General features: G+C 39.0%; 1 protein-coding gene and 1 long non-coding RNA gene across 4 annotated transcripts; one reads left to right on the top strand and one right to left on the bottom strand.

The window, feature by feature from the left end:
• Window positions 1-72: 72 nt before the first annotated feature.
• LOC106937820 (uncharacterized) lies at window positions 73-27,788 on the top strand. Its single transcript, XR_001422467.1, has 2 exons — window positions 73-1,208; window positions 26,931-27,788. It is a non-coding gene; the product is annotated as an uncharacterized LOC106937820 (long non-coding RNA).
• Window positions 1,559-26,983, bottom strand: niban2a (niban apoptosis regulator 2a). Of its 3 annotated transcripts, none has more exons than XM_015019531.1 (15): window positions 26,900-26,983; window positions 19,574-19,704; window positions 16,710-16,838; window positions 16,530-16,635; window positions 15,099-15,266; window positions 9,801-9,916; window positions 7,817-7,921; window positions 7,582-7,744; window positions 5,994-6,181; window positions 5,744-5,899; window positions 4,637-4,750; window positions 4,442-4,549; window positions 4,255-4,366; window positions 2,885-3,555; window positions 1,559-2,824 (listed from the first exon to the last, which is right to left on the bottom strand). In XM_015019531.1, exons 1-15 carry the CDS (start codon window positions 26,952-26,954, stop codon window positions 2,633-2,635), a joined length of 2,514 nt encoding a protein of 837 aa, XP_014875017.1. In that variant the 5' UTR covers window positions 26,955-26,983; the 3' UTR covers window positions 1,559-2,632. The 3 variants fall into 3 exon arrangements, with proteins under 3 accessions (XP_014875017.1, XP_014875018.1, XP_014875015.1); XM_015019532.1 differs by having other exon boundaries at window positions 2,900-3,555; XM_015019529.1 differs by having other exon boundaries at window positions 1,559-3,555.
• Window positions 27,789-27,895: the final 107 nt, after the last annotated feature.

Raw genomic sequence — 27,895 nt, 5'->3', positions numbered from 1 at the left:
TGTTTTTTTTTCCACAAAAAGCATGGCTTGCAAATACACCAGACCACAGTAAAAGAAAAAAAAATTACGACAATAGTCAGCTTGTTCTTGTATTATCACATTATTCTTGTAAATTTCTTTTTTCTTAGTGTAGCCTTAATATTCTGTCCTATGCAAGCGCTTCGAAGTCGTGCAAGAAAAATAATTGGCTGATGGAGTCACGTGTATGGAGCAAAAACAGTCTCATAACTCACAAACACACAAACCAAGAACCACAAATGCACAGAACAAGATACACACTTGTATTTTGATGCAAACACAGATATTTCTTGAGTTACAATCTGCTTGTGGCCTGTGGGTTGTGCTGCATTTGCATGTGAATTTTGAGACTCCCCTGATGTTCACACACAAATGCACAGAACAAGATGCACAAAACCAAGGTCTCAAAATTCACACATAAATGCAGCACAACCGACAAGGCAAATCAAGAAATAATCGGGCTGCATCAGAAATACAAACGTGGATATTTTTCTGTGCATTTGTGAATTATGAGACTGTTTCAGCTCCATACACGTGACACGAGTCAAGGTTCAGCTCCATCAGCGCGAGCGCGTCTTTCGTCACGTAGCGTAGCCAACGGCTTCTTTGCTAGCTTAGTTTTCACCGACAAATGAAACGGGGAAAATGACGGATATTTTATCAGGATGGTTTCACCTAAAGGCGGAAACCGGACTCCCGAACCTCCAGTTGAATTTAAAATTTCTCCGGAGTCCTAAAAGTGGATCTTGGTGCTGCTTTTATAAAGCGGGAGTCTTTTTCGGCGTTGTTAGCCTCTGATTCAGCTAGCAAGACCCGCTCTGGAGACTGTAATATCGCGGCTCCTGCTTTATTGTTTTGTCCTGTTTGATGGCACTTTTTTGGGGAAGCGTTTTTACTTTAAAAGTCTAAAATATTTAACCCGTAAATGCCAAGACTTTTGTAATTATGGGATTATTGTGTGTGCCTTCTTCAACGATGTCTTGAACAAGATGGTTGCCTTGAGAAATTATGAATCTATTGTACACCGCATCAGCTGTCCATGCCGAGAGGTTTTCCCTGATTCTTCCCATCTTTAAAACCCTTTTTGATTCAACATTACTTGGAGCCATGGGAGTGTGAGATCTTTGCATCGGCGGATGTTGCAGAGATGGCTTCATCCACATGAGGACACAGGAAGCCGACAGTTGGAGGTAAGACAGCAGTGCTGGCTTGTTTTGTAATCTGTAAGGTTCTCGGTCTGTTTATTATGTTTTATTCTCACAGTGATTTTAATAAAGATATTCTAGCTTGTTACTTAATGACTTCATTATGGAGTTAAAGAAACAAGAAAAAAAGGAGTTGGACCCTCAACCCTAAACTGGACTGCTGACCGACTCGTTTCAGTTATATATAAATATTTACTTTGTACTGTTTGAAATGTTGCTGGATGATATTTTGGTTAATTAACATTTAAATGAGTTTTATAAATTGTTTTGAAGGACATCAATAGTTGAGTATATAGAATATTATTGCCCTTTCGACAAACTGCTTTCCAAATGACTCATAATTCATCACCAGTTCTAATTAAGTTTTATGTCTGGAGAAATACACAAAACTACAAACCTTTATTATTTAAATAACTGAGAGCGTACAGCATGAGATAATCACCGCTATGATCCCGTTAATATGAGCGAATGAAATCAACTTTACAACAACATGACAGGTTAACAAACCCCATGAGATTATAAAAATATGAAACAAAAACAATAAAAAAAATCATATTTCACTCGATGTGTTTACTATAAACACGGTCATGTATTTAAAACGGATGTTGCTGGTTACCTTAGAAGGTCAATAATTATGTTGAAACATAAAAGAAATACAGGAGGTTCTCAGCTGTGGCTGTAGCGCCCCCTGCTGGTCAGATGCACGTATTTACAGCCAAATGAAGCAAGCAGATTAAACAAGCTGATAAAATGTTTGCAGATGATAAATTTAACCTGAGTGAAGTTGACAAAATTAGTGAGTTTCTGCAGTAAAATGTTTTGTTTGTGCCGCTATCATTTTAAATATGCTAATAAAAAAGTTTCCAGAGGTCATCATTAATGTCTTCACAGCAAACGCAGCACAAACGTAGCTGTGTTGTTTGACACCAGATCTGTTTTCTATTAATATCTTTAAAATTATAGCGGCACAAACGTTGCACAAACATTCAACACCAATTCCCTTAAATTTGGGTAACATGGGGGGTCTGATTGACCTTTAAACTTTCAATAATATCTTCAAAACAAAAGCAGCACAAACTAAATTTTTTGCTGCACAAGCCTGAGCAAATGTAGTCGAGTTAATCGACACCGATTTTGTCTGATTTGAAGAAGGTGGGGGTTGATTGACCTTTTATGACCTCTGGAAACATTAATAACTTTACAATGATAGCGGCACAAACAAAACCTTTTGCTGCACAAACATTGACTCCAATATTGTTAGATTTGTAGAAAGTGGGAGGAGCCAAACTTCACTCAGGTATGAGTTTAATGTTCTGTTCTTCTAACGATTGTTTCTGGTTAAATGTCTGACAAACACATTAATAAATAAATCTATATTTTCTCAGTGTGTTTTGGGTTTTTACAGTTTTCTATGCTAGCAGCAGTTCCACGTCCACCAGGTCGGCCGTTGGGTCCGAACCGTTGGTGATCGTTTCGGCCTCGTTGGTCGGGGACTGGAAGCCGCTGTCGTCGTTGCGCGAGCCGCAGTCCGTTGCTAGCGGCTGAGACTCTGTGTCGGAGGCGTCTGCCGCGTGTTCGCTCGCTTCCTGTTCGCTCGCTTCCTGTTCGCTCACTTCCTGTTCGCTCGCTTCCTGTTCGCTCGCTTCCTGTTCGCTCACTTCCTGTTCGCTCGCTTCCTGTTCGCTCGCCTGTTCGCTGTCCTCCTCCTGCACAGCCATCTCCATCTCCTTGATGGCTCTCTGGATGGCCGCTTCGTCCTGCAGCTCCTTCTGCTTCCTGCTGCCCATCAGCTCCTCCATGATGGACTTGGACTTGCTGAGGCTGTCGCCCACGATGGTGGTGACATGCGTCACTTCCTCCTGCAGCCCGTCCTCCATGGTGACGGTGCCGTTGGTGGTCTCCGTCCCGGTGGTGGCGTCCTCCTCTGGACCCGGCAGAACCACCTCCACCACCGGGTTGATCAAGTCTCTGATTTGGGTCACGCTGTCAGGAGACTTCGGGTTCTCGGACTGACCCGGGTTCTCCTCGTTTTCCTCACTGTCGTCCTCGGCAAAGTCCCCGTCCTCCTCGGGAATGAGTTCCACCCCGGGGACCTCGAGGCAGGACTCGTACGGGATGGGCAGCCCCTCCAGTTGGATCATGGAGACCACCTGCTTACGTCTGCCTCTGAATCCCTTTTCTTCGCCGCCTTCCCCACCGTCGGATCCGAACTTGGCGCCCCAGTCCACCGACGGGGTTTCCTCCAGGAGGTGCAGGTTGGGGTCGCTGTTGGTCAGAACGATGCTGTCTCTGTACAGGTTGTGTCTCCGCTGCACCGCCGCCTCCTTCACCGCTGGACAAACGTAAAACAGACACAAAGTCATTTGTCTTCACACAGTTCCTGCATGCTTTTATTTTAAATTTCAGAAAAGGAGTTCGCACATTTGCCTGTCACAATAACAGATTCCTGGACGATAAATTGTCCCACAAATTATTGCGATAAACAATATTTTGTTTAATCTATTAATAATGGTATAATAATGCAAATTTAGCTGCTCAAAGATAAATAAAACTTAATTTTTAAAGATCTAACATTGTAACAAACAAAGCAAAATGACCAAAAACAATAAAAACATCCAAGACATTTTAAATATTTAAACAATAAACACAAAAACATTGAATAGATTATGAAGTCGACAAAAAATTTTAAAATATCACTACGTTATTATGTTATTGGAATACCAACCTAAATACCAACTATAACCTAAAAAACCAAACCTTATTAAAATGGAATTAAAATAAATATAATTTTTTGCACTTAGCCTGGTGGGAGCAAATAAAGCCTGGTGGCCCGCCAGGCTTATAATGCACTGAGGCTAACTGATCTTTACAATATTAAAGTTTATTAATCTTAATATTATATCATTTTCAATATATTTCCTTGAAAATTGCCTCCAAACAACAATGTTGTAATTTATCCCAATTCCTCATAAAATCATTTCTTTTTGGAGGGAAGTGAAAGGACAGTGTTTTTGTTTTTTTTTGTCCTCACCCATCATGATGTCCTTGGAGACGGACTGCAGGACGACCTCTTCGTACATGTTCTCCACCAGCAGGAAGTGGGACAAGTCCTCAAAGATCAGCTCCTGGAAGCGAGGCAGCTCCTGCAGAGAGCATCACAACTTTAACACGTTGAACCGACATCTGCAGGAGCGAGGCAGAGCCGCTGCGTTACTGACTGGTGTGCAGGACGGGGCGAGCTGCTGCAGCATGTAGGGGATGATGATCTGCAGCAGAGCCTCTCTGAAGAACTTCTTCCGCACCGTGCTGCTGTCGTAGTCGTATTTCTGACAGGAACACAAACAGAGCCGACTGTTTTCATCCTGCTTGTTAAAAATAAATCAGATTATAACGCAGATCTGCGGCTGGTTCACCTTGATAACTCTGTCCTGACACTTCTGGATGTTTTTGCAGAGGTCCTCCTCGCCCTGCGCCTCCAGAGCCTGGTGGAGCAGCTGCTCAAACGTGAACACCGCGTTGTCCATTTGCTGCCCAGACGAGCAAATTTAAAACGTTTTCACACATGAAACTCCATCATGAATTAATGCAGAAGTTTAAACCTGGAAAATCCAAAGACTGCAAACAAGGAAGAGACGGACGGAGAACTGCAGTACTGTAGCAGGAAATGTCACAAACCAAAGCGTGCTCTGCATGCAGAATGCTGCACTTTTAATATTATTTGAATTTTAATGGAAGCAAATTATATTAAAATTAATTTAAATAACATTTACAGCTGGTTGGATAAACTTTCCCTGCCCTTAACGCCCAAACGTCATGTTCATTTGTTTATTTATTGTCTTTTAAAAGCTGAAAATGTAAATCTAAAGATTTAGCTGGAATATCGTCATGGCAACGTTCATCATATCATGCAGCCCTAGAAATTAATGGATCAGTTGGTGGATAAAAAATTGGGACTAAAATCACTCAAATATATATTTTTTGAAGCCTGGGAAATACCTGAATCTCATTCCAATGTTTTCCTGCTGTGGAGTTTCAGGATAACTGTAGATGAAATATTTAAAATTGGCCGTGGAGTGAATTTCCATTAAAAAAACAAAAAACAAAACAACTAATTTTACATAATTACAAGAAAAAACTTTTAAATCTTCCTTTATCAAAAAGTTATAACAAATTAAAAGTTTTCATAAGTAAAGCCATAAATTTACAATAAATATCGTCTGACACTGCAGTTAGGAAGTTGTAAGGAAGAAAAAATAATGCCAGAAAGTCAGTGGTAAATGTAGATGCCAAAATTTCCACTTAACTTCATATTTTGATCAATCTGATGTTGTAATTTGTAAATATTAAATGATTAATTTGATCACTTACTCAGTACTAGAGTAGACTTCATACCAAATACCTTTTCCTTACTGGAGTATAATTTTCGGGTTCTCTGCCCACCTCTGGTTATTGGTCATATTCACAGGAAGTGTGTTGTGTGTAAAAGGCCAGCAGGTGGCAGCAGAGCGGCGTGATCTCACCTCCCTCATGAGTATCTGGGCTCTGCTGACGAACACGTTGGGGCTGGAGACGTCGAACCTCTGCTGCAGCCCCTCCAGGTTCAGCTGCTGCATCTGCTGGTAGCCGCTCTGCATCTTCACCGGGTGGAAGGCCAGCATGGACAGCCGCTCCAGCTGCTGCAGCACAACCAAAAACGCACACAATGATCTCAGGCGTAGCCTCAGACACTCCCTGATTGGCAATCTGAGGTCGCCGTGTTCCTCCGCTCACCTCTCCCAGCTTGTCTTTGCCGCCGCCGTTGAGCGAGTTCTTGCTGATCTCCACCACCTCCTTGAAGAAAGTGTCCCGGACCTCGGCGAAGCCACGGCTGGTGGGCTCCATCAGGGCCTCCAGGATGGAGCCCAGGTACGACTGGATGCTGCTGCGCAGGAGCTGCTCGGCTTTCGGCATCACCAGGGCTGGAGGGCGACAAAACAGCAGAAGAAGAGTCAGAACACCTGTGGGTTTCTCTCAGGAACACATGTCGTGTTCTTCTGCAGAATTTTACAGACTGATTGTTCAGCACGTGGCTGGAATGCAGATCTTCCACCGCGCCTTAATAAGAAGAGCCGCATGTTTGAGATGATGAGACAATGTCAAGATCAGCGGACGACATGCTTTATGGCTCATTTTTAAAGTGTAAAAGTTCACTGTGATGACAGAAAACACAAAACAAGAAGGAAAAAACAGGAAAGATGTTTGGATGTGGACTAAAAGTCTAGAAGTTTAAATATTATTCTCCTGTGACAAGTACCGGAGATAAAAAGCGAAAAAATGTGGTTGTGTTGGTTTATTTCCACCCAAAAAAAACAAGAAAAAAATATGCGTTTCCTTCTTAAATTTATATCTACACCAAATCCTAAACGTTCTCGACTGTTTAAGAAATTTCAAATCAACATCTTGGTCTCAGAGGAAATGCAGGCCATAAAATGAGCCACAAATTTGGGTTGAAAAACTTGATTAAAGCGTCGAGGAAGCAAAGAAACAAAGAACTTGAGTAAGAGCCTCTATTTAAATAACCTGTTTGCATTTCTTAAGCTCATTTAAACGTCGTGTTGTTTAGGTTTAGTTCAACATGACATTAAAATTCCCATAAAAGGAAAAGCTGCTGAGCTGCTTTATTCTTTAACTTGCAATGCTGACATGATGACATCACCAAAAACAGGAAGCCTCCTCTCGATGTGTCATATTAGACCAATCAGAACAAACGGAGATGAAAACTGGAACCTAAAATAAGAGATGAATCATAAAATAAACCAGATGAGCTTCTCAGAATGTTTTCAGACTGCGGCCATGATGTAAAACATTGAATTCAGAGCAGTAAGCCCTAAAGATGCAGTATGTAGCTTTTATAAAATATATTTTTAAATATTTGTTGAAACTGTAACTATAGTGACACTTTAATGTGACAGATAATCTGTATCCAATCAGAGCCAGGAGGCGGATCTTACTGCTGTCAATCATCCTTCTCATACACCCTCTTGCTTCCTGCTAGGCTGCAGCTAACCTCTATGCTGAGGCTAGTTAGCATAGCCACCGATGACGGTAGAGAAACGCTAACAGTAAGCCGTCTCCCCGTCATTCATAAGGTTGATTGGCAGCGTTAAGCCCCGCCTCCTGGCTCTGATTGGTTGTTTTTGGTGCATTTCTTTATATAACAGCAGCTCATGGAGAAGGTGGAGGAGATCGATCTTTTCACAGATTATCCGTCTCATATTTTACTGTCACAACAGGGTTTAACAGAAATGTGAAAAACATTTATTTATTTGTGAAAGTTGCATTCTGCAGCTTTAAACCAGCAACTTCTAACTCCAACCACCTCTGATCTTGCTGATGACGTGTTCTTTGGTCGTGACCAGCATGTCCATGTCGCCGCGCAGTCTGGCGTCCAGCGAAGGCTTCTGGGCCTCACAGGCGTTCACCAGGGCGGCGTACTGGCCGTTGGTCTGGGTCAGAACCTGCCGGTACACGGCGTCAGAGATCTGGAGAACAGGGAGACGGTCAGTCAGAGAGGCTGAATGGGCTGAGAACGTGTCGGTGCTACAGAAACTCACCAACATCCACTTCCTCTGTCTGTCCTGCAGCTTCCCCTTCAGCCGAGGGCCAATCGCATTTCTGAGCTCAGGCTGGAGCGTCTCCAGAACCAGGTTAGCCAGGATCTGAAAGACAGAACCCAGTCGTCATGGAGACGAACAGTTCAGGATGCAACGACCTAGAGAAATACCTAGAGATAAATCTGATGAACGGACGGACAGACCGTTGGATGGATGGATTAATAAACCAATGGATTGAATTTAGGACATTAGCGGTTACTGCTTAGCATTTAGCTTGCATTAGCATGTTGCTAAGTAACACCGGCTAACCAGCCCTACCTAAAGATGTCAGGTTTCAGAAATGAAGGTTGGAGAAAACTTACAATGAAACGTGTCAAAAATAAAAGCTTCATCTGAATGTAGATCTGATTGAACTGAAATTACATTTTTGGTGAAGTACCTCGTAATGAACTGAATTAAAAATGAGCCATCTGCTCTTATTTTAGTTTCCCTGCATTTTGCTAGCTGTAGTCAACCAATCAGATGTTTAAAAACAGAACTCCCTCCTTCCTGTGGCTGCATGGTCGCGTTAGGGAGGCTGATTTACGGAGGACACATCGACCTCAGCACCAACATGTTTACTGAGACATTGTTCAGATTGGATAAACTCCACTGTTACCGCCTGTTTATTTAAAAGCTTGTTAGTCTGGAAGCAGCCTGCAAGATGAAACGGTATCAGCTTGCAGCAAATATTGTGGTTTTAGTCCGAGTCACAAACTTAGAAAAAATTTATGTTTGTACATACTTTGTTTTTTGAGATATATAGTTTTTTTCTTTTCATTTTAAATATATTTTTTCTCTTTTCTAATATCTTATAAATGTATATATATTTTGTAGAAAATATATTCTAAATTTTCTTTTTAAGAAATGTATCAATTTTTTTTAAAAAAGAAAAAAAATCTTTTAAAAATGTATTCTTTTTTAAATATATTTTCCTTTTTTAAATACATTACATTTCTTAAAAAAATACATTAAAGTTTTGTCTTTAAATTAAAAAAAAATCTTTAAGAAAATATTTTCTTAAAATAATGTGTGTATATGAGAAATTTGTTTCTTAAAATATTTTTTAAGAAAAGTTTTTTTTAAAGAAAAAAAAATATTTTAACTATATTTTATGAAAAATTATTTTCTTAAGAAATACTTTTACATATAAATAAACATGTAAAGCAGCAGACTGCAGGCTATGTAACCAAGGCATTAACTTTACAACAATCAAAATGAAGTATTCTCATTATAATCTAATTTTTATATATCTATGTAGCATAAAAAGTGCCTTGCTGCATATTTTCTTTTGCTCCTTGCATTTCTTTTGTCACACCTAAATATTCCATATCAAGCATATTTCACACAGCTGCTGCAGGAACGCAGAAAAATATGTTGCTGCTTGTTTTCAGTTCTGCCCTGAAGGCCCTGGCAGCTCAAAGGGCGAGAGGCGGCTTCAGGATTACTGAAACTATTCAGGCTTTGTGTTTATTTTTATAGCTGTCCTTCACACTGTGAAAGGGCTGAAATAGAAATATTAATGTCAAATTTAACTCCTTGGCTGCTAATTATGAACACATTAATGTGGGGGTTGTTTTTGTGGCTGTGTTCAGGAAACGGGATGGTAAATTTGAATAATTGAAGTGTATGGAGGAAATTCAGAAACACAAAGATTCGGTAGAAACTGAATGTAAATTATTTAGAGAGATGATAATCAGAAATGTTAATAAAAGGTCCAGATTCTAGGAGGAAACCTCTGTTAAAAGCAGCGCTGCACGTCTCTCATCACCTCCACCTGAACTCTCCCTCAGAAATACTTTCTCTGTGTTCAACCTGAAGGAAATGCGTCACCATGGTAACAATCCTCCCTTCAATTAGGGCGTGGCTCGTTAAAATATGCAGAGGCTCCCGCTGAGTTTATGTTGTGAACATGCTTGAGTTGTGAATAATTTAAGGTCCTGACCTGAGGCGGCGATCCGCACATCATCTCCCAGGTGCCGTAGTGACCTTTGACCTGTCTGTAGCGCCTCACAGAGTCGGTGAAGGCCGGAGTCTGGACCGTGTTTTCCTCTGACAGAGCTGGACAGAAACAAAGGCAAATACACACTAATGATCAAAAAAAAAATAATACTAATGGTGAAAAATAAGTTGATAAATACAATAATTAAAAATAAGAAAAAATTAATTAATGCAGAAAAATTAAACGTATATATTTATAAAATGTAGCTGAAAAGAATTGAAGGAATAAGTTTTTATGTACTTATAAAATATAAGTATAATTTAAAATGGTTTATTTATTAGATAATGAAAAAAATTTAAATATTAAAGTAAATGAAAAATAATTCAAATATTAAATAAAATAGTGCGTAGAAATACGATCAATAAGCTGTTGAAAACATCAGAAAAACATCACAAATATTTTAACCATAATTACAAAATTCTGAGAAAAACAAACAAAAAATTGTGATTATTAAAATAAAATAAACCTAAAACAATGCATAAGAAAATACAATAAACTTAATATTGCAAAATTATGAAAAGTATGGAAATTGACCACATAAAATTATGACAAGTAAAATATGAAAATGTTAAAACTTTTCTGTCTTTTATTTTATGTCATAAACTTCAACGAGTAAAAAAATAGTTTTTTTTTTTTAAATATTTGGATTTATTTTGTTTCCCTGCCAACTGAGTCACATCTGCATCAGAGAGGGAACATCTCTGATGCACCGTCACACTCGTCTGTGTGGAGCCCAAAAACAGGAAGATGTTGACCCGCTGGTTGCCACGGCAACCCTCCCCGTGTCCCCCCAGCCAATGGGACGACGGAACAAAATGTCGGATCGGTTTGAGGAAGTTTACTCTCACGAAAACAGAACCGGGCTTCTGATTCTGAGTCGCTCCGTCCCAGATGAGTTTTTACAGTCAATTACGAACAGCAGTGAAAACTTTATGCGCTGGAGCTGCTGGTGGCAGCAGGTTGCATGAGAAGCAGCAGGTTGCATGAGAAGCAGCAGCTTCCTGCTCTCCAGTTGGATGCTGAGTTAGACAGGAAGCCACAGTGGTGATTTGTTTGTTGAAAGCTCTAACACACACACACACCGTCGAGGGCCCGTCAGGCCGTTGACGAGTGTGTGACTAAGAGGCGGCTCACAAAGACAGGAAGTTACCCAGAACTCTGGACGAGGAGGGAACCAGACAGGAAGTTCTGCTGAGCTCTGGACTTTGGGCTCCATGTTCTCTGGATAAATGGCCACAGCACTCAGACTCACATCACACCAGACTGATCAGCATCACTGGGACCAGTCCGGACATAAATATGAATCTTCCTGCGTTCAGATTAAAATGCAGCGAAGGGAGAAGCTTAAAAATGCGCTGGATCAACCTGTTGACATTCCTGTGGCTCCAGGCCCATTTCAGACGCTGTGACTAATCCAGAAGAGAGCAAAGTTCAACATACTGGATGTTTTCTTCATTAAAATATATAAATATCTCATTACTGTTTCACTGCAGTCGCCCTGATGCAGCCCAGCAAAGTCACCATTTACTGCTCTTATTTCTATTTACTTTTAAAAATTATTTTAGCCTTTTGTTTTTTAAACTATTAATTCTTATCTGTAAATCCTTTTAAACAGCATTTTATGTGTAATATTTTATTTATTTACACATAATTCTGATCTTTAGTTTCTCTTCCATCTGAGGAACTAAATCTGATACAAATCAGTTTTTCAAACAATCTGCAGTCAGAACAATCATGTCGCATTTAAGCAGACCTTTACGTGATTTATCTTTTAAAGTTAGATATGTGGCATAAATCTGCAGCAGAAGAAGCCTGGAAAAAAATTATGTGACAGTTGGAATAATGTGACAAATACTCATGTTTTAGGAGATTAAAGTTGAAATAATATGATAATAAAATCATAATAGATGAAAAAGTCATAAAATGAGGATAATAAAATAATTTAGTTATATCTTAGAAGAATAAATAATATGAAAATAGTCAATAATGCAGTCAAACTTATACAATTAAGTTGTAATGTTATGTCAGTAGTATGAATTTTTAGAGAACTCTAATAAAAGTAAAGATGAATGTTGAGCATCTTCTGAATTTCTTATCTGTTTTACAAATCACCCATTCTTCATCGTTTAACACATCAACATCAAATTATTTAACTTCGAAACGATGAAACAAAATCTGATATGATTGATTCAATCAAAGCTTTTTTCTCTTAACTTCATGTCTTTATTCTGCTAATATTATGACTTTAATCTCATAAATGTTTCAGATTAATCACATAATTAATCTGAAACATAATTATTCTCGACTGCAAAGAAAAACATTAAATCTTAATTTTATGCATTTTTCCAGGAGCTCTCCATGTTTTATCCTGTCAGGCCTGAAAAAATCTAAACATTTTCCAGCAACAAGCTGAGTTCAGATTACAGCTGTGCTGCTCTGTGTGTGTGTGTGTGTGTGTGTGTTGAATGTATTATTAATAGAACATGTGGCAGCACTTACCACGGTGGTTTTATTTAAGGCATTTCCCTTTCTGCCCGCCTCACCAACACTCAGCCGGTTCTCTCTTTCCTCTCTGACCTCACAGAACGTTTTTCTCTTTGCTTTTTGTCATCTTCCTCCCGCCTTTAAAGTAAAATCCGGTTTAATTTAAGCACGTCTTTCTTTCACACTTCATACAGCGACAAGCATGAGTGCGAGTTCCCCATATGGTTGTAGTGAATGGAAGCAGCCAAACCCACAGGACAGTAAACACCCACTGAAACACACCATCAGCCGCAGACATCACAGCCGCTGAGCAGCTTTAGGTCCCTGCCTGCCGGCCGCCCGCCGGCCTGGGAGCGAATGGGAGCTGCAGACCCAGTCATGGTTTATTTAAGACGTTCTGGAAGCTAACACACACACACAACCAGGCATCACATCGTAAAGCAACGTGCAAAGAGCAAGTTAAGACGCCTAGTCAAAGTTTAGGCCTAAAATACGTGAGTCTGACGTCCTGCATCCATTCAGCCTGATTAAACATTAAGTATTTTTGCAAAATTACTAATGTACTCAAAACTTAATTTTCCTCACATCATATTTTGTAAAATCCCAATAAAATGCTGTAAAGTTTGTTTTAATCAATATGGAGCCGCTCCAGGTGTCCAGTTCTACATTTCTAGAGTGTGACCAGTTTTAGTCGGACCTTCCTGCTGAGCCGATGATTAACTGAACGATTTGCAAACCATCTTGTTAAGGTGATGCAAAGCAGCGGCCGGTCGCTCTGCTGGCCGATTATCGAGGATGGAACAAAGAAAGCTTTAGCCGATTCAAATGAGCCCTCGGTTTGTCTGAGTCAGCATTTAACTTGCGGTTTCTCCACATCAGAGTGAGCTGAACTGTGTCCAGCTGAAGAAAAGGCTTTATATTCCATCTAGATTGAGATGGTATTGAGAATAATTGATAAAAGCCAAAAATAAATAATTATCTCTGCAATGTTTCACATTCCTATTCCGTTTTTCTGGTTTAATATTTTCAGATGTCTGCCACTGTGAGGCGGAACCACTGGAGATAAATGTTGAATATGGAGCAATGAGAATCACCAAACTGATTCTGATAAAACCTGATGGTTCTCATGAGGATAATAGTCAAAACCTCGGGGTTACAAACATCCACTTCTATCTCAGATGACCTGTTATGGTCTGGAAGGAAACATTAAGATTTGTTTTCATCTATTGATTTATAAGGAACATTAAAGCACATAATAATGCAAACTTAACACTTAAGAAGAAATGGAAAGTTTAAAAAGGAATGTGCTAAAAACATTAAAAGCAACAGAGAAGCTTGTTGTCACGGCGTCTGTTCTGTAAATTAAAAGTGAAAGCACTGACGTGTGTAATGGTGTTGCTAAAGCTAAACGTCTGTCCCAGCCATCGACATCTACTCAAGCAGAAAAGGTTTTATTTTGTAAATGCGTTGCAACATAAATATTACATCACACCTGCTTTTCCACCTGGCAGAAATCAAACAAGTCCATTCATGCGAATGTTAGCCTGCGTTTCTTCATCAGTGAGGAATATGTGAGAGTTCACATGTTCCTCACTTCCTGCTCTTCACCATTCCTCAAAATCAACCGCATTGAAAATCAGAAACGTGACCTTTGTTGTTGAATGGAGGCGATGAGCGCGCCGCCAACTGAAGATCACCAAGGCAGGAGGTGAGGCGTGACAACACAACAAACAGAGAGGCTCTGCTTCCTGCTGCGTCTCTGTTTTCAGTGTCTCTAAACAATGAGATGTGACTCATGTCACTGCAAGAAGAGACGGATCAAGAGTCGCTCCCTGCCCTGATGAAAGGGACCAAGAAAAACTAAAGTTTCCTCCTCAGTGCTAATATTCCCAAACATAAACAAAACTGAAAATTACAGTTTTTTGTTTAATCCACCAAAGTGGCGTAAAAATGACCAAACATCTGTGGAGACTTTGAAGAACGTAGCTTTATTCCTCCAGAAACTAACGCTACGTTCACACTGTTGATGCTTGATTGTGATTTTCATTCTGTTGCTGAAATCCAGTTTATTCTGCGTCATTATTTATACCACGTCAAGTTTCCGGCCCGCTGCAGCTTTTTATGTGGCCCTCTAGATTCTAGACTAAACACTAACTGTGCTTAAATATCATCCTGTCAATCAAATCAATGCAGTTTTTATCCATTTACTGCCAAGTTATATCAACCAGTCCTTCCAGTTTCTTGAGATTTATTGTGGAAATTCACACAAAATCAACAAATCTCCACATTTTTTGTGCTAATTATTGGGAGTTTATTGAAGATTTTTCATAGAAATTGTCAAAAACATTCTTACTTGTACTGAACAGCTGCCTCAGCCGTAATTCATGTCAGATTATAATCCATGTTCCATACAGAGAGTAATAAAAAGTTGCATTTACCTCATTTAGAGATGACAAATGGTGCTTAGGGATTGACTGCTGAACAAACACCAACCAATAGTGTCAAGTAGATTTGTGCCAAAATATTTCAGCTTCCTAAACTGCATTTTCTTTTGAATATTTTACATTCGCGCTACGTAAACCTCTAGAAATAGACACATTTTCCACGAATTCTGAACTGTTACTATTCGTACAAAAAGTAGAAGGAAAGCTTCTGGGTTGTTTCTGGTGCTCAATTAAAAGACGGAGCTTGTTTTCTAAAGTAAATCTCTAAATTAAGGTTTTCCTCTGTGTCCCGCTGCGTATCTGATGTCATTACCATTGTTGCTGTGTCTGACGCAGTCCTGCAGCACGGCGTGCCACTTCTTCTGCTCCTTCTCCGTCACCACGCAGAAGTAGTAGTGGCGGGCGTACGGGTGCCACAGGATCAGCGGGAACTGGGTCGGACACTTGATGAAGGGAGCGTTGCTCGGTTTGGCCTTGATTTCTGAAACAAAGAACAGAATGAGTCATTTGACATAGTTTGGACAGAAAATATTTAAAAAAGGTTGAAGAGACGTGGCTTTATAGGTCAATGCTTTGGTATGCTAAATGCTAGCCTAATTCACCATTCTGATCAGGAAAATCAAAATGGATCCGATGTTTATTAAACTCTGTAGAAACAAAAAATAAGTAGTTAAAGGTCTACACACGTAGCTGAATCTAAAACAAATTAAAGTGTCTGCACACATAGAAATCAGAAAAGATGTAATCCACATGAACTCGCATGAATCTGCTCTGAGTGTTTTAAACATGCCAGGCCCATAGGGGGCAGTGTAGCACAGAGCTAAAACCTGCGTCAGCCAATCAGATCGCTTCAAAAACACTTTAATATTACTATTTAGTAATGTTGGAACATTTTGTCGACTCGCTTTCATTTAATGTTTGCAGGTCAGTAAGATGCATTTCATTCAGTAATAATGTAAATTTAGTAGAATAACTTATTTTATCACATTTGACTGACAACATGCTAGCTAATGTTAAAGCAGCAAGATAAATGCGGGTAACCATGGCAACCAGTGAGCGTTTAAAGTCCGACATCCACCGTGTTTACAAACAATCCCTCTGTCATGTAAGCGCTGTGAGAGAATCAGGCGTTTTATTTTTGTCTTCATAATTTATTTTTTTATCTCTCCCACAAACTGTGGGAGTTTTAGAACCGTCAAAATCAACTGAAATTTCTCTACAAATGAATATTTTCCAGAATTTTAGTGATTTGTGTCGTGCTTTGTGATGTAATAGCAGTGAAACACTGAAACCCTAAAGGGCTAATTCATAAACATTAGTTCTGCAGAAGCTAATGCTAAAGCGCTAACATGAGATCACTTCAACACAACCACGATTTCCTGTTGGGAATTAAACATGGCGCCAGAAGTCCATTTGTGTGGACAGATTAGAATATAAAGTTGTCGTCTGGGAATCATGTGGATATATTGGTGTGTTATTAGTAACAGACTGTAATGTGCGGGAACCTAAATCTCCATTTTTTTTCAATGTAACAAAACCAAAGTTTCTCAAATCTCCACTTTGGTTGGAGTTTTTGTTTGGATGAAATGGCAAAACGTTTAAAAATCAAATTGGTATCCCAAACATTCAGGAAAACGTGTTACTCTAAGTAGGAAAGAAACATTTCCCATGTCTGAGGAGACGATTGTTGTGAAAAATGATGACACTACGGCTGCATTTTGAGGCGTTGGGATGGTTTTCCCACCTGACAGGCTGCTGTTGAGCAGCTCCACGTACTCCTCCATGGAGGTCAGGGCCTTGTACCCGGCGCAGTTAATGGAAATCTTTGGATGCAGATTTCGGTCGTGGGCCTGCGAAGCAAACATTGGGTAACAAGCTGGTTTCAGATCCTCAGAACCAGAACCAGACTCCGACGTCCACTCACCGCTTTGCTCTCGTAGAGGTTGATGGCGTAGCTGTTTGGGATGAAGACGAAACGGTTCCTCCACTTCCGGTTCTCCTCCAGATACTGGAACAAACTCCCGGAGAAGATGGTGTGACCCGCCAGAGCGTCCTGGAAGAATCAAAGATCTTCCGTTAATCCTGACGTAAATCTGACTGGACGTATTTCTGACACGTTTTGGATTTATTTCATTCCCACGAGTCTTAAAACCTGAACAGGAATTTCCCAACAGTGATGGGAGGAGAGTTTTACCTCAAGGTGTTTACAGAAGGATGTGCAACACCCTGGTTTGTTTGCAGAGTTCCTGTCTTGGATCAAACAATTCCCACTCAAAGGCGAGGAAAGTTTAAGTTACAGCAGATTTACTCTTATGTATTTTAAAACTTATATTTAACCATAAATGCATCAATTAATAATCAAAGAAGTGTTGCTTAAAGGTGTCAGATAATACAGGATAGCATTAATCTAATGGATTTATTAGTTAGGATTTTATTTCATTGCACCATATTTTGAGGGTTTTCATCAAATTAAATTTGATGATTAAAAACAGAACAAAATGGAAGATTTTTCATGCGTATGAGCAGCTGCCCTCTGTTCATGAGTGAAATGTGCTCCAGTTTCCCTCAGTGATGGTTGGAAAACAGCGTCATTCATTAAAGATGCACAAAAATAAACTAAAACATTCAGTAACATGCTGGATCGGCTCATTTCATGCAACAAAACCAACTGTGATCCCTTCAAAATAAAGTCAGAAATCTTTCAACATCTCAATACATAAAATTTATGATTTGACTTTGTTCAATTCAGATTGTCACACCAAGGCAGTTTATTTAAATACAGCCACATTCTGATCTAATTATGTTCACTCTCCAGTAACTCTATTAGTTTAGCTGCTACTTCAAACAATCAGCCAATCACATTTATGCTTCTACAAAGCTTTGTGTAAATCAGCAGAGTTTCACTTCTCTACATAATTATATTTTAGGGTTTGACATTGAGAGATTTTGGCTTCATTCATAAAAGATGCGTTAATGTTATATTTAAATGGGCGTGACTTTACTTATTGTAGCGCGTCACCGCTGTGAGGGGATCAGGCGTTTTATTTTGAAACTTTGTGAGTTTTAGAACCGTCAAAATCAACTGAAATACCTTTCCAAATAAATATTTTCAGGATTTTTAGTGATTTAAGTCACACTTTATGAAACACTGAAACCCTAAGGGGCTAATCATAAATGCTATGCTAAGGCTATGACGCCATACAAGAACTGTATTTTGCAGAATGCTAATGCTAAGCCGCTAACATCAATTCACATTATTTGAGAGACTGCAGCCCTTGAACAACAATTTAATTTTGGCATTATTCTTCTCTACTGTCTATTTTTTGTTACTTGTTTGAAAAAAAGTTATTTGGGAAAAAAAGAGAGGAAACAGAGCAGTCATTCACTTCAAAATAAAAGCATGAATATGTGTCTACTTAAATTAAGTTGACAACCAAAACTTGAACACAGATGTTGAACTTTATTCAACTGAAAGTTTACAGTCAAGTAAATTAGTGCTTTAGAATTAATTTAGGGGAAGCTAAGTGTGCTAAATTGTTTGAGTTAGCTCTGAAATTCATCCTGTGTTGGTCTGATTTTAAGGAGGTGGTTTCTGTTCTTAGATCTGAAAGCTGCTTGAATGACTCAGTCTGAACAGGGCAAATAAATAAAAAACTACTGGAAGTTAACAGATTAAAACATAATAGAGGGAGCGGCGCGTCTGTTAGCTTGATTAGTTTTCTGAATGAAGCAGCAACACAGATGCAGGGAGGATCAGGAAGGAGTCACCGTCTCGTCATCAGATGATTTACCTAAACAACGCCGCAGTGAAAACACAAAACACCCTGCGCTCTTCAGGTTCCTGGGGTCAAAGGTTAAGGTTAACAGATGTGAAGCTAAAACAAACTATTTTTAACTTGGGCACAAACTTAACGTTGTTTTATTAGAGTTTCTATGTGGTAAACCAACATGATGTAGTGCTTAAGTAATGGAAATTATACATAGTTTCTATTTACTTTTTAAATAAAAAATTAAAATAAATTAATTAAAATAAATAAAAATAAACTGATAAAAATAATTAGATTTTGGGGATTTTCAACCAGTTTTCTTCATTTAAAGACTGAAACTTCCAGCCATTCTTCTGCATGACTGGCCGGTGGGATGGAGATGATCTGCAACCAGCAATTTTCAGATTTTGGCTCAGATTCTCACCTTAATTTAGATTGAGACTTTGACTAGGCCATTCAATATGCTTTGGTGTCCAAAATGTGGTCCAGGAGCCATTTGTGACCCCTGGATTAATTTTGTGTGACCTTTTCCTCTCCTTTGTTTTAGACTGCCGTTCAAGAGCAGCAGAAATTTTGCTCTCTTGACATTTTTACATTTTTTTTAAGGATTTATATATTTTTAAACTGAAAATGTCGAGTATAAGACAGGTTTTTCTTAACCTTTTTTTCCTTTTATTTCTGTTTAATAAATTGTGCCATAAACATCCAGCTAATATTTACTCCTAACGAAATACAGCAAAGCAAAATTCTTATTTTTGCTGCAGAGATTTAACAAATAGAGAAAATAATAAATTTAAAAAGTTAAGTAGTTGTAAACATGAAGGCAAACGTAAAATATCACATTTAATTTACTGCTGTGCGGCTAAAAGAGGAGGAGTTCATTAATATTTTTGCATGTTTAATTGGGGGAAAACAATAAAACTTTGACCTGGACACGTTCTTCTTGAGTATTTTGGCTGTTTTGGCATTAAATGAAGCTGAAATTGAATTTTCAGTTCTGTGTTGTAGCTGTGAAACTTGCCTTTCGGTGCAGCAGCTGCGACTGCGCGCCGCCTCCTCCTTCTATCTCGAAGCGAACGAAGTTGAAGAGAGCGACGGCGTACTGCTTCTCGTACAGATCGCCAAACTGCGTCATCACATCTCTGGTCCGAGCTGCAGGAGCAAAAACACAAAGGATCAGAAAACTCGTTTATTTTCTTAAGCAGTGCACAATTTGTACAAATTTACACCTTTCAAAGTCAAAAGTGAAGTTAATCTCTCCAAAGAAATGCTGGTAGCCAGTCTATTGTAAATACAAAACCATAAATTGGAAAATCTAACCAATAAGTTGTCAGTTAGAGCATCATTTTAATCATTTCTATCTGAATTTGTCAATTATTGCCCAAAAGCATCAAACTGCAGACATTCTGTGTTTAGAGGCTTCTTAAAATATGTTCTATTCAGACTTAAATTTAATATTTAGTTTGTGAGGAAATCACTAATTTCTCAAACTACTCTGCAGTTTGTCCCAGGACAAATTATAATGTTGTTTTGAGACTATTTTTAAGTAACACAGTGGTAATAATGGAATAATAACACAAGAACACATAAAAGATCAATAAGATTTAAATTCTGATGTACACTGGAAATGGAAAACTTTTTAATCATCCAAAATAAATAAACAAAACAGAAACGACAAATAAAATGCATTATAACGTCTCTGTAAACAAAACCAGTGTGGCTAGTTGAGACCAGAACACCAAACTGAAGACTTTTGTCATTGTCAGATTTTGGTAGAAAGAAAATTATAAATCAACAAATGGGAATTATTTAGCTCTTTTAACGGTTTTATTGCGACCAGCCTACTGTGAATATCTTTAAGCTAAATAATCTGAGCTGAAATGCTAAATTCATCCTTTCGAAGTTAATTTTGTCCAGTTATTCAGAACAGTATTTTGGGTAACGGGAAGCAGCTAATTTAGATTTTTCCTTTTTTAGCAGCCGTAACTAAATGAACCTTTGACGTGTCACTTCCTCATCCACAAAAAAGAGCCCAGATTGTGTCAGTTTGGAGGCTGTTGTGTAGCATCCCAATAAAACCGTCCCAAGAACCTCCTGCAGGGGACAAATCAAGTTTTTTACTGCTGTAAACAAGTGAGACGTGGACTCTGGTCTGTTTATGGAAGCGTGGGGACAGGAAGGAGGGAGCAGAGCAGGAAGGAAAACGCTGACAGGACAGGATAGACACAGGGAATGTGTAGGAGACGGGGGACAGGGACGCACAGGCTGATTAAAAAACAGCAGGCCACTGATGGACGAGATGGGAGGACGAGTCAGAACCCAGTCAAGAACAGCAAACGCTGCAAGAGACGACAAGTTTCTGATAACCAGCATCAGTTTGGAGGAATCGCTTTAATTCAGTCGCATTCAATCATTCTTGAGCATAAAGCATCTTCTTTAAGGTCACAACACTGTATCTGAATTGGATTAGGTCCAGACTTTGATTAGAACCTTCATTTTGTCGACATGATTTGGAACGGACATTCTCCGTTAGGATTTTCTGGTAGAGACCAAAATTCATGGTTGCATCAATGCAAATCAATCCCACATTACCACACAACCACCACTTTGTTTGACTGTTGGTTTCCACAACCCAATGCTTGTTTTCATCCCAAAACATTTCAGGAAACTTTACTTAGATTCACACCAGCCCTGCTTAGTCCCCTTTAATCCAACTCCAGTTTGTAAAGTCTGATTCATTTAGAGAGGTAAGAATGTGTAATCAAACTCTACAATAGGTCTTTGTGAACTCTGATGCGGTTCAAATGCATGTGTGAACACCAAGCGGACCACAGACCGCTCCAAAAGCAGGAAGTGGATTACAGCGCAGGACATTCTGGGTAAATACAATCAAAACAAATGTGTGAGTGCTAAGCAGGAGAAATGGCTCGTGGTTTTATACAAAAGACAAATCCTACAACTGCTAAAATCTGACGGCACTCAGTTTTAAAGTTTGTGAAGAAGGAAGTTGAGTTGTTGAGTCATGACCACTGACTGTAACTGAGGAACTCTGCGGTTCTTTACATGATATTTTTGGACTCTTCAGAAACCTTCTGGATAATCTCTTGGTGAAACTTTTGTTCCTTCTCCATTGTCAAGTCTCACTCTTGCTGGTCAATCTCTGGTTCTGTTCTAGCCAAGCTGGGTGTGTCTCCATTGGCATCGTGTTTCTCCCTGATTGGGCAGGAGTGTGGGTGACCCATGAGCCAAGCAGAAACTGATGACGTCACTTTGCTTGGGCGATCAGTTTCTCCAAAATCAGCCATACGATGATCCAAAACACACCAACAAGTCCAACTGTCAAGAAGTTTTTTTAAAAAGGGCCTAGTCCAAACCAGATGTTGGTGGTTCAGGTTCTCGCCTGAATCTTTATGGTAGTCCATCTTCTTCTCCATTTTGTGCTCTTAAGTCTAAATGCTCTGCTTGCCTCATTGAAACCAAAATAAAAAATGATGACTCAACGGTTTGGCACATCAAGCCCCTCCCATCTGCATTCTGATCTCCAAACGTAGCTGCACTCTGTTGGATGTTTGCTTTCATGCTCGTCATACCAACTAAATTTTGCACCAGGTAAGAGTTGGTCACTGCGGTTGGCTCTACAATTATGCACCAAGTTGGTACTTTCCACCAGACGTCCTGCAGGGCCAAAGTCAACAGACTGGAATGCTTTAAATAGTCTGCTGGAGACAAAGATTAGAAAGCAAAAAATAAACCAAAACACTCAGTCTTCTGTGTTGGACCTGTGTGGAAGCAGCTGCCTGGTAAAGAGGTTTCCCTCCATGAACCTTAAATTCCTCTACAGGAAAAAGAAGTTTACTGTCTTGAAATGTGAAGGACTGCTGAGTAAGACTGATTCAAACTGTGTTTTTACCAGGAAATGTGATTTATTCTCTGAGGTCAGACTGTGGTGAGGAAACAGGTGGCCTATCTTATGTAATCCTGTTGTGTTTTTCATCGCAGCAGAGAAGTGGGGGGTCTTATTCAGACAGACTGAAGAAAAGAAAAACAGCTTTTAGACTGCGGGATTCTGGAAAAATTCCCATTTATCTCATTTTATTCTGCAGATTCAGACCATCTCTTTCCCAGTTCAGCCTTTCCTGGTGATCCCAGTAACACCAACAGGTTGTTGACACAATGTCGTCAGCCACTGTTAAAGATTTGCATAACTCAGATATCCGTTTATCTCTTCTGCTGCGATCCGTGCAGCATTTGCATGCAACAGAGGGAGAATGCTGTGCAAAAGTCTTGAATCGTCCCTTGTCCTGTATCTTACCTAGGCCTGTTGCATAACAAATATTGCTGGACAATAAATTGTCCCAATAATTATTGTGATAAATGATAATAGTTGTTTTGAGACCAAATACAGGTAATATATTGATAATGACTCTCAAAGACCAATAAACCTTCACACCTGACACTGGAACTGGAAGATATTTTAAATATCCAACATAAAGTGGAAACAAACACCACTTACAACTGAAACCACAAATAAAATGGGTCATGAAATCTCTATAAACAAAATTTCCCTTCCAAAAATATAAATGGAATAAAAATTATTGAGCTCATTTTAATTCATCATGCTGTCATTTATTGTGACAGACTGAATCCTACCCCTCGTAGTTTTTACATTTTGCCACATTGCAATATTTCAGAACCAACTTTTGTTGCACCTAAAGCTGCAAATCTTTTAAGAAGAGTCTGCCGCCTTTGGATTTGGGTCTGGACTTTGACTAGGTAACACTAACACATGAATATGCTTTGAGTTAAACTCTTTGATTGCCAACTTTTGGATGCATCTTTGCTCCAACAAACCTGGATTAAATGAGCGACCAACATCCAGGTGTTTGCTAAATTTGCTAACCTGCTAAAGAGGTAATTCAATGTTTAGATTCAGATGCGTTGGAGCAAGAATCCATCGAAAACATTCAGGATGGTGGAGGTTTGGAGATGTAAACCGGTGAACTGGCTGAACTTGCATCCAGATAAAAATCTGATCTTTTTCCGATCAGTGACAGCTGTCAGCAATCTTCTGTATGAAAGGAAATTTTATTTCCTATAACATGTCAAAATCTGTCTTCAGTTCAGATTGCGAACAAATGAGCAGGAAACAGTAAGGCTAAAAGGCTCCAACTTCAGTCCTGGAAAATGCTGGATTTGGAAACATTAGCAGACTTGAGGTAAGGATTTATGTTAAATCGATAAATCTAAGAAATGCATTGAACATAAATTTAAATCTTCAGAAAATTTGATTAATCGACCCAACTTCCATCTCTTCCTTCATGTTTCTTTTGGACACCAAATCATCAGCATCAGTTACTATAAATGCATAGAAAATAATCCAACCAGCCCCATAAAAGAAACACAGTCTGGTTGTAAGTAATGACCTAAGACTTTTGCACAGCTCCATGCTAACAAACCTGAACAGCCGTTACAAAGTCAGACCAGGACGTGTAATAACAGCCACGAAGCGAGGCGCTCTCCTGTGGCGAGCTGTTAAAGGTTTGCTGCTTGGTTGCGGTTTCACGCTGAGGAAGATGAGCAGGTAGAGACGGCGCTGAGGAAGGGCGCGGCGCGGCCAGACTAACTGGGACGTGTCGCTACCTGCTGCACCTCGTTAGCCTCACCTGTGACTGCTGCCTTCACCTGCTCAGCTCTAACACAACGCCACCTCTTTACTGGGTTCCCACAGGAAAATTCAGACATTTTCCAAGAACTTTCAAGGTCATTTTCAAATTTTTCCAGCACCTTTTTGGAGATAAAAACAAAACAAACTAAAAAGAAGTTTAAATTCACCATCATTTATTACTGTTATTAATAATATCTTGTTATATTAATCTACATTCCATAGCAAGGACAAAATTAATTAAAATAAAAACCCTTCCCACACCCTGATGCTGCCACCGCCTTGTCCTAAAATATTTTTATAGTTTTTAATTTTATTTTAATAAACGTCCTTTTTAACCTTACATTCTTCATTTTTAACCGTTTTGAAGGTGAATCTAGTCTCAGTTTTATCAGTTTTTCCATTTTGACAGGTGATATAATTTTTGAAATTATTCTAACCCTGAAACTGAAAATTCCCACTTTTTTTGGCCCATAAACGCATCAACAAACGCCACATTTTATTATTTGATTCAGCATCATTTTCTCTTCTTTTAATTCATATATCCATTAAAGAATATGAAACTAATTAGTTGTTTATAATTCTTACATTTAAATGCTGAATTAAAATAATTAAATTTAAATATTTTTCTTGTTTTTCTGAATCCGTTTTGGTGGTAGATGCACGGTTGGTTCCTCCACCTCATTTCCAAGTTGTTTTGGGTTTTTTTCTTATTTTTGATGTTTTCATGTGACTTGATTCCTTTTTAATTGAATTTTAAAGTTAGAAGCTGAAACCAGCTCTTCTATTACAATTAAACATTTGACTGATTGTAACCAGAGCCCAAGCCATGACGGGTCCTCCACCGTGCTTAAAGCCTTGATGCACCAACCACTCAACCAGTGATCAATACCAACAAATCTCATGATCGAATATAAGATTTTCTATTTTCCAAAACTGAAAATTTACACTTCTTTTGTCCTGGAAACACATAAACAGACGATACTTTCCTTTATGCACTTTAGAGTTCAATACAAAAATCAGATTAAAGTTGGAAAAATCACTGTTAGTGTAATTTTTGTTACATTTAATTGTGGATTTGAAATAATGTACTGAATCAGAAGTAGGATTAACAAAACTCTTGTTAATAAATTTGTATATTTTCTACCCAAATATGTCAACAAATCGGACATATTTGGCCTGAATCGGATGTTTCTGCTTTCTGGAGGTTTCTACCATTTCTTGACTATTTTCCTGCTTTTTGGTCACAGATTAGTTCATGGATTCAGCAGCTTTTACTGTTTTTATTCTCCTCTAATCTGGAATGAACTTCCAGAAAATTGCAAAACTGCTGAAACACCGAGTTCCTGTAAATTAAAGCTAAAACCCGCCTGCTTAGTTCTGTCTAAGTCATAATAACTAGAACATTCATCAACATATCTGATCATATTTGCTTGATTTTGATTATTTTGTAATGTTTAACACTTGTTTCATAATTGGTTACTCTAATATGCTTCTATTAAAAAAGTCAGAGATAAATTATTGAGATGTTTTATTATTTTCAACACTCTTCTGGAAAACATCTGAAAAGTGTGGTGTGCATTTTTATCCAGGCACCTTTCATTCCAGCTACAGCTTCATGTTTGGACTACAGATGGAAATTAGCATTTTAACTTACAGCAATCCCTGACCTATTTAAATAAATTAAACTTAAATATGGATACGCAATATATCGGCACTAACATCGGTATCAGTCATTATTAGTCATTGTTTTACATATTGGTATTGGTCCGATAAATAAAACTGGGTCGATATGAACAACCGATTGTTATTTTTATCTTGTTGCCGTTTGTTTCTGGTCTTTTTTTAAGTAGTGTATATAACATCGGTAAATATCGGTTATCAGCCACAACGGCAATACTAATATCGGTATCGGTTAATCCCTAAATTCAAAATTAACAGAATTTTGCCCGTCCAGAGATGATTTTCTGTCTAATTTTTTACTAAATTGCTGCTGCCTCATTGGACAGGGAGCTGCAAAGGGAATTTGAGAAACAGTTTTTGAGTTTTGCCTTGACTGGACTTTGACTGGACCATTTGAAAACATGATCTAAGGTGGTTTTCGTTCTGGATGGTGAACCACTATGAGGTTTCCTTCCATTTAACATTAATGCTTTTTTTGCCACATAAAATCCCAATAAAAACATCTAGACTTGTGACATGTGTGAAGCATGTAACCCAGCTGCGTACAGACGCTGTAGTAGCGCTGAATCTCAGCCACAGAAGCATTTGAACAAAGAGGCCCTTCCCTTTTTTCCTTTTCTCTAAACTTCACCAGAAAGCATTTCATTCGCCGCTTCACAAAAAGCAACATCAAACAAAAAGAGAGTCTGCAGTTCAACAGTCTTCAGATTCCTGCTCTCCAGTAGCAGCAGAGAAACAACCAACAATTAGAAATGCAGTAAAGGAGCAGAACCCTGATGTAAAATCCCTCTGATTGGGTTTGTTTCCATGCTCTGCTGGAACATTTCTCAGTGGGAGGCAGATCAGACCCAAACTTAGACAAACATACCCCCCGCCTCTGCTGGAAACCTGCTTATTATCTCCATTTTAAGACTCATTTGAACTCTAAAAATGGAGAAAAGTGCTCCGATTTGGTGCGTTAGAGCTTAAAAAGCCAGAGTAAAATGGATAAATCGGTGTAACCTGTAATCATCTCCCGCCTGCTCTCGTCCAGGTGAGAGGAAACCACGTCCCCCATGGCGACAGCGTTTCCCAGCGGTGCTAACTCCCAGGCTGAACCTCCAAGACTCCGGCGCTCTGCAGGGAATCTGCTTCAGGCTCCCAGTCCGGCCGGTGCTGCTGTGGCTCCCCTCCTGTTTGGCTCCAGAAAACCCCAGAGAGGGAGGAAGACGAGGAGGAGGAAGAGGAGGAGGAGGTGAACACTGCTCCCTTTCACAGCGAGGCAGCAGGACACACCCTCTGGGAGTCATCACTGGTCCAACGTGTTCAGTCGGCCGTGCCAAAGGTGTGGCCTGGAGTTTGTGTTTACTTGTTTGGCGTTATTGGAAACGTAGAAACATTTTGTATTTTCTCTGGTTTTACAGCTTCACTGATTAGCAGCCATGATTGGATCCATCAGCTCTGATTTTAGGCTGAAACATTTAGTTAATGTGGTGCTGAAGTTTCCCTTTGTGCTCAAACTGAAAGCATACCTGCTGATGGGGTCATGAAAACGGGTTTATGCTGCCCCCTTGTGGCGGCGCTCAGAACTACAGGTTAAAATTTACAAAGATTGTTTCTAATGTTGGCTAATAGTAACAAAAAACTACGCAAATAAGAGTAGTACTACTTCAGCATATTTTTACTCAAGTAAAAAGGCATTTGGAGAACATCTACTGAAGTACTCAGTCACTGATCAAATTATCAATCATTTTAAAAATTACATCATCAGATGGACCAAAATGGAAAATTAAATGGAAATTTTGGTATTTTAAGAACAAAAATGACAATATTTCATCTAAGGAACAAACAATAACTAAGGTAAAATAAAATGTTTCCAAATCCGTTTCTTTCAATAAAAAACTCCAGCTGTGTGTCTGTCTGGTGAGTCTTTGATTAAAATGTTTGTTTTTCATCCAGTGGGCAGAAAATCCAGAAATTTTACTTGAATAAGAGTAGAATTACTTCATAATAAAATTA

The sequence above is a fragment of the Poecilia latipinna genome, unplaced genomic scaffold, assembly GCF_001443285.1.
Source record: "Poecilia latipinna isolate Pla-1442-1.1 unplaced genomic scaffold, P_latipinna-1.0 Scaffold2443, whole genome shotgun sequence".
NCBI classification, from domain to species: Eukaryota; Metazoa; Chordata; class Actinopteri; order Cyprinodontiformes; family Poeciliidae; genus Poecilia; species Poecilia latipinna.
The sequence above is the reverse complement of the archived record's forward strand: the minus strand, read 5'-3'. Positions and strand labels throughout refer to the sequence as shown.

Coding starts and splice junctions, on each gene's coding strand:
- niban2a (XM_015019529.1), bottom strand. CDS start 26,954: ATGGGGGACGTGGTTTCCTCTCACCTGGACGAGAGCAGGCGGGAGATG. Junction 15,267..16,529: donor GCTCAACAGCAGCCTGTCAG/GTGGGAAAACCA, acceptor TCTTTGTTTCAG/AAATCAAGGCCAAACCGAGC. Junction 7,922..9,800: donor TGTGCGGATCGCCGCCTCAG/GTCAGGACCTTA, acceptor TCTGTCTTTCAG/ATCCTGGCTAACCTGGTTCT.